Genomic DNA, 7,059 nt, shown 5'->3' with positions numbered 1-7,059 from the left:
TAATAAAAAACAAACAGCTGCAAATGATTATAGTATATACATATTTCAAACCCCAATAGATTTTTGTTTACATTTTAACGAAAATTAAATAAATAAATTAAAAATGAGATGAAGTAAAACTAAATTAAATTGAAACTTTAAACCCATTTTAAAAATTTTGAAATTGAAATTTAACTCAAATTAAATTAAAATGANTTTTAACGAAAATTAAATAAATAAATTAAAAATGAGATGAAGTAAAACTATATTAAATTGAAACTTTAAACCCATTTTAAAAAATTTTGAAATTGAAATTTAACTCAAATTAAATTAAAATGTTTTAAAATTATTTGTTAAAAAAATGCTGTTAGATCATTTAATGAAAAAATTAACTCAAAGCTGCAAATTACTACATTTACTTACTGGGTTTTCATTTAGATTTTAACGAAAATTAAATAAATAAATTAAAAATGAGATGAAGTAAAACTATATTAAATTGAAACTTTAAACCCATTTTAAAAAATTTTGAAATTGAAATTTAACTCAAATTAAATTAAAATGATTTAAAATTATTTGTTAAAAAAATGCTGTTAGATCATTTAATGAAAAAATTAACTCAAAGCTGCAAATTACTACATTTACTTACTGGGTTTTCATTTAGATTTTAACGAAAATTATATCGAAAGGTGAAACCTGAAAGGCAATTTCGAAAAACATTTTCTTTTTGCCTGAACCTAGGTGTCGTTTATTTTACATTCTTCAGTGCTAGCACCATAATTTTTTNAAAGCTGCAAATTACTACATTTACTTACTGGGTTTTCATTTAGATTTTAATGAAAATTATATCGAGAGGTGAAACCTGAAAAGGCAATTTCGAAAAACATTTTCTTTTTGCCTGAACCTAGGTGTCGTTTATTTTACATTCTTCAGTGCCAGCACCACAATTTTTGTATTTAAAGAGTTCTACCCGAATAATCAAAATAGTTTATTGATTTACTGACATTAGGGTGGTAGGAATTGAGATTTGGTGGGTAAGTACTAGATTGGGGGACTTGTGGTAAATGAATTTTGAAACAAATAGATTGCCCTCTCGAGGCAAGTACATCGATCAATCATACTTTAGGATCCAACTTTAAATGCTACAGATATAACGAAAACAAAAATGTTTTTGTAAATTGCGTCGCAAAATTTCTTTAGACTCAAGGGTTTACGGCGAACTTTTTTTCGGTGCGGTTTAACATACATATATACATAGTGTGTACTCAAACATTTGAATATTTGGAATATCGGTTTATGATGTAATCACTTAGGTCAGTTAGAAAAATTAAAGTTAATCAAAAAATTTACGTAAAACAAAATAAACCGCTGTTCACACGGATGAACTCTCTTCAAACTGACTTCACACTAAAAAGATTGCATGCAACACTGCCATAAGGCTAAATGCAATACAAGCTGGACACCGCCTTGAATTATGATAGAGATCGCTAATCTCATTGACCTAAGGAAATTGACTATTACCTTCCGACCCGAAGCACGAATGTAAAATTCCTTTACCAGTTCCACATATGTATGTACGGGTGGATCGAAATTCAATAAAACGAATTTAAATGGTGTTTTATTTATTCGAAACATTAAGGTGGATCATTATGTCAGGCTGAGCTCATGGCTGTTTCAAAGACCCAATCACTGGTATAGTATAATACGATTTCTTGTAATGACAGTTAGACGTGGTAACAATATCACATACCCTCTGTCAATGTCCGGCTCTTGCTGGATGTAGGGCTGAATATTATTCTTCCAGTTACTGTGATTTCGTGTACAGGATATCAAAACCTGACGAATTCCACTATTCGCTGGAACTGATTTTAAGGAGATATTAGGGTAAACACACCCGTTTCAACCTAACCGAATATATGTAAAAGTGTTGTATGCAATTTGCATTTTTAACATTACAAAAAGTGTAGGTTATATTTTTTGAAAACTTTGCAGAAATAATAAAACTCACCGTAAATGTGCAGAAAAATTTGCTGACAGACAGTTTTTTTTCGTGCCCAATTTGCTGTTGTGAATGTTTAATTGTTGGCTTGTTAGCTGTTGTGTCTGCTGAAGGGATTGTGGTGGCGTGATTTTATTTTGGGGCCGAATATATGTAGGTATTTGTGGATAAAATAAAATGAATCAATTTAACTAAGTACATACGTTTGTTTACCAGATCATTTTTCCAACAAAGTAGTATGTAAACAGTGTTCTACAAACTCAAGTCTTGCCTTATTTTTTGCGATTACGTATCAGCTGTGATTTTCTTGCTTTGCTGGGAGCAAATTTTTCATTTATTTTCTTCTTAAGAAAATAATGGCATCGATGCATTAAAAACTGCTGTGCGAGTAAAAGCCTGATTACGGCAACTTAACTTGACTTAGAGGAACTTAGAACCCAGAAAATCAAAATTAAACAGATTTCGACATGGCGCTAAGTTACGTTAAGTTTCGGCTGTTCAATTATAAGCTACATCCATTTAAGAGAATTTTTAAGTGAGAGCCTGTAAGTTAAGTAAAAAAATAAATTTCTTAAGACCAGCTTTTATTAATGGTTTATAAAAAAGAAAAATCGTCCACCGCACTACCTAACGGCTAAATTTTGTTTGGAGTTATTTCTTTTCAATTACATAGGTCCGAAGTATATATAAAAATATATAATATCGCGACTCCTGCGCAATCTATCGGGTACATTTTATCTTTTTTTTCTCAAAATTTCGTGCTTTCGGCTTTCTCAGAAAAAACCAGTTAGATTTCTACAAGGTTTAGAAAATGGGTTTATATGGATTCCGTAAGAGAATAAACTGTCTTTTAATTGAGACTTAATAAAAATAAATAAATAAACACAAGCGGCAAACGATAAAATCGATTAGGGCCGACTTAAAAGCAACACTGGACATAATTTCGGGGTCTTTAAAACAGGAATTTTAAAAAAATTTAAAAACTACGCGTAAATTTGTCATCTCTTAAAAATTAGACCAAACTTTTGTGTGATTTAAAATGGTTCAAAATTTTTGGCCATTTAAAAGTTGGACATACATTTTTGTAATTAAAAAAGGAAAAATCGTAAAAGGTACACATAGAAAAGTAAACTGTAAAAAGTGGACATGTGAACGAATTCATTAAAATGCATGCGTACATGACCACATTTTAATGTACAGTTTGTTTTGTCGAATTGCTATCATTCAATAGTTGCTGCCTACTTTATACCATGCATTTTTTTTTGATAGACGATATCGACTTATTAGCGTAAATTTTATATGTTCAGCTTTCAAAATCAAAAACCATAAGATTTTTATGCCCAGTTTTAAAATTAATAATGATGTTTGTAAATTTCCAAAATCTATGTTCATTTTAAAAATTGTTAAAAATGTATAAATCGCCCAAATTTATGTCCAATTTATGAATTACCAAAAATTTATATTCCGTTTGTAAATGTCCAGAAACTTATGTTAAGTTTTTAATTTGCCAAAACTTTATGTCCTCTTTCTGTATTGTATCTGTAAGATGTTTATGAACCAACAAAATTTTTGTTTAAAAGTTTAAAATCACCAAAGTGTGTGTTAAATTTATAAACTGCAAAAATTGATGTCCAGTTTATGAATTACCAAAAATTTTTTATTCTGCTTATAAATTCCCAGGAACATATGTTAAGTTATTAGACTAACAAAATTTTATGTGCAAAAAATTATGTCTAGTTTCAAAATTACCAAAAATATTTATGATTTAACAAAATTTTTGTTCAGTTTAAAATAACCAAAAATTTATGTTAAATTTATAAATTGCCAAAATATATTTGCAGGCTTTAAATTACCAAAAATTTATATTCAGCTTGTAAATGCCCAGACACTTATATCAAGTTTTTAAATTACGAAAGTTTTATGTCAGGTTTTTGTATTAAACACCAGAAAATTACCAAAAATTTATGTCTTGTTTGGAAATTACTAAAAATTTTTTTTAGCTATCAACATTTTTTCCGGTTTGAATTACCAAAAATTTATTTTACATTTTCAAATTGCCAAAATTTATGTGCAGTTTTTAAATTACCAAAAATTGATATCCAGTTTATATATAAAATATATGTCCGACTTTTGAATGAACAAAAAATTATGTCGGGTTTTAAGTTACCAGAAATTATGTCCAATTTCCAAATGACCAAAATTTAATGTCCAGTTTCTAGGGCACCATAAAAATAAACCCACATCATAAATTAAAAATTACCAAAAATTTATGTCTTGTTTTGAATTTACCAAAAATTTTTATTAGCTATCAGAATTTGTATCCGGTTAAAACTACCAAAAATGCATGTTAAGTTTTTAAATTGCCAAATTTATGTGCAGTTTTTAAATTTCCAAAATTTATGTCCAGTTTATATATATAATATATATATCCGACTTTTGGAAAACACAAAAAATTATGTAGACTTTTAAGATATCAGAAATTATGTTCAATTTTCAAATGAACCAAATTTATGTCCAGTTTTTAAACTACCAAAACGTATGTCCAGTTTTTTTTTCCAAATAATCAGCCGAACTGAGTCGCCAACAAGTGAGTGCTTCACTCTATAACTCCTTCGTTCAGCAATTTATTTGACCACCCCTCGTACGCGCTAAGCATGACGCTAGCGAATGAAAATCCAGAGCCGCATTCACATAACATCTCACTGAAAATAAAAAAATAAATAAGCATTTTCATTATCTATGCAAAGTCAAGTCGAGTGCGTGCGAGGCAACTTCAAATTAATATTATTATCAGTAGAATAAACATTGCAAATTATGTAGATTCAAAGTCATTGTCGCAGAATAAAAAAAAAAAAACATTAAATATAAAATAAACTTCAAATAAAATGAGAAGATTAAGAAAAGCAAACAAAATAAATGAGAAAAAAGAAAAGGTAAACACAAAAAGTGCGCAGGGGCAGGCGAAGCATAGACAACAAGCAAATTAACTGAGTAACAGACGAAAAAATTCTGAATAAAAATAAATGAAAGCAAGGCAATGCGCCCTAACTGTCAGCTACGTATGTACGTCAAATGGCGCCAAAAATCGTAACGCTGATATTTGATGAGGAAGCTCACATGTTCTCAAAAGCTTGAACGAAATAGCGAGGTGTGTGTGTATGTGATGTGGGTATGGGTAAAGGTATGGGGCTGCGAAAGCGTGCCTGCATGTGTGTTGAAGGTGTGACTTTTCGCAATCTTAGCGCATTCGGTGTAATCCCAAAAGCAATCTGCTTATCACTAGGTGAATCTTATAAAGTTAAATGCGCGCGTACACGTACATACATACATATACATACATATTGGCGTGTACTGCCGCGCGGCGCTGGCTGTACTGTGCCGGGAAGCGCGTACCGCAGATACTGCCGGCTCATATCATTGCGGCATGATTTTGTTTTTATCTTTGGCGCTATCATCACACGGCAATTAAAACAAAATCAGTTAGCGGAATATTCAAGAAAAAACTCACAGCGTAGACAGACAATCAGTCAGCCAATCAATCAAGATGCGGGGGTCAATTGCGCTACCCAGCAGTAAAATGACGAGGCTGAAGCGGACTTTTTCTTATCAGGTTTATTAAAGTGTTGGGGAAGCGCGCATGCAGTGGCAGTGGCGCGAGCTTGCATTTGTGTGTTCCTCACAAACATTAGCCTAATAAGAAAAAAATGTAAACTAAAAGTTATGAAAGCGCAACAGCGCGCATGAAGCAGCAACAACAGCTCATAGAAAATAAAACAAAAGATCGCACATAAGCAAGCGGTGCGCTCAAAGGCATAGATTAAAGATAGCAAAAATCGAATTTTCATACGAAAACTTAGCGCGCTTTGCCCCGGAACGTGACATTTGCGTGCGCGAAATCAATTCGACGACGCGCGACGAGAGGACGCGCCGCGCCGCGTTGCAACGCGCTGTGTTCTTAGAAAATCACGCCGCGCGTACGCCTATTTTCAATTCAGCGTCGATACTTTCGCAGCGTTTTTACTCAATATGTTCATTTTATTTAAAATTTACGCTAATTTGTTTTGCAGTTCTGTGGAATTTCACATTTAGCATAAATGCTAGCATTCGGCCATAAAATCTAAAATACATACATACTTATGTATATGTATGTGAAATTGAGTTTATCAAAAATTTAATTGAGTATAAAATATTTTTGTAAAAAAAAATAGAAATTGCACGCAGAATTGCACTTGAGTAAATCCAGCCTGCACCGACAATGGGCCTGATGACTGTCAAGAATAACAACAACAACCACAACGCCGATAATGATAACAACAATTACGCGAGTGCTACGACCGCCTCGAGCGCTGCTAAAGTGGAGGGCGACATCGCGCCCACACACATATCCACGCCGCGGAGTGCCACGAATAAGGCGTTACCAGCCGGCAAGGCAGCTGAAAAATTACCGCGTAACTTAAGCGCTGCTCATGCTGTTGGCGATATCGCCGCCATCGCGGCAGTTGCTGCGGATTGTGAGCGCTTGCTTGCAGCTGCAACAGCTGATGTAGCTGACAACCACACCTTTAAGAACAACAACAATGACGAGAAGTTGGATGCAAATGAACTTAGCCATGCGAGCGAGGAAACCGCGAACGCCATCGGCAATTTAACTGACGCGCCACAGCATTACTATGACAAAGTTGACGCCGATGACAATGACACTGACTACGCAGATGATGATGATGATGTTGATAACGATGTGGACGATTTAGATGACGCAGATGCGGAGGTAGCACCCGTTGCGCGGCGCGCGTCTCACTCGCAACTCGATTACACGACATCTTTTGCCTCCTACGACAGTCATGTGCATCAATTGAGTCGCGGTGAGCGTAATAATTCGCATGCAACATTAAGGGCGCTGCGACAACAGCGTCAGCAGCAGCAGCAACAACAATTGCATTCGCGACTGAGCGCATATCAAAATGTGAGCTCTTTGAAGCTTAGCGCCTCTAGCGCGTCGATTTGTTCGTCGACCACCTCTACCTGTCCCGCATATAGTGTCGGCGGTGAGCCGCTTTATCAGTCGGTTGCATTGAATGATTATG

At 33.8% G+C, this 7,059-nt stretch overlaps 1 protein-coding gene across 1 annotated transcript in view; it reads left to right on the top strand.

Moving 5' to 3' along the window:
• LOC108376662 (probable basic-leucine zipper transcription factor J) overlaps nucleotides 1-7,055 on the top strand; it is a gene marked incomplete at its 3' end in the record, with an annotated part of 8,055 nt that extends 1,000 nt beyond the window's left edge. Inside the window, exon 2 of the mRNA XM_017632887.1 lies at nucleotides 6,184-7,055. Within this exon, the coding sequence (XP_017488376.1) occupies nucleotides 6,231-7,055 (825 nt within the window). The remainder of the gene's footprint in view (nucleotides 1-6,183) is intronic.
• Between the last annotated feature and the right edge of the window lie 4 nt (nucleotides 7,056-7,059).

This window comes from Rhagoletis zephyria, unplaced genomic scaffold (genome assembly GCF_001687245.7).
Source record: "Rhagoletis zephyria isolate East Lansing unplaced genomic scaffold, Rhagoletis_zephyria_1.1 Rzeph_scaffold_10793, whole genome shotgun sequence".
In the NCBI taxonomy this organism is placed as follows: Eukaryota; Metazoa; Arthropoda; class Insecta; order Diptera; family Tephritidae; genus Rhagoletis; species Rhagoletis zephyria.
The sequence above is the reverse complement of the archived record's forward strand: the minus strand, read 5'-3'. Positions and strand labels throughout refer to the sequence as shown.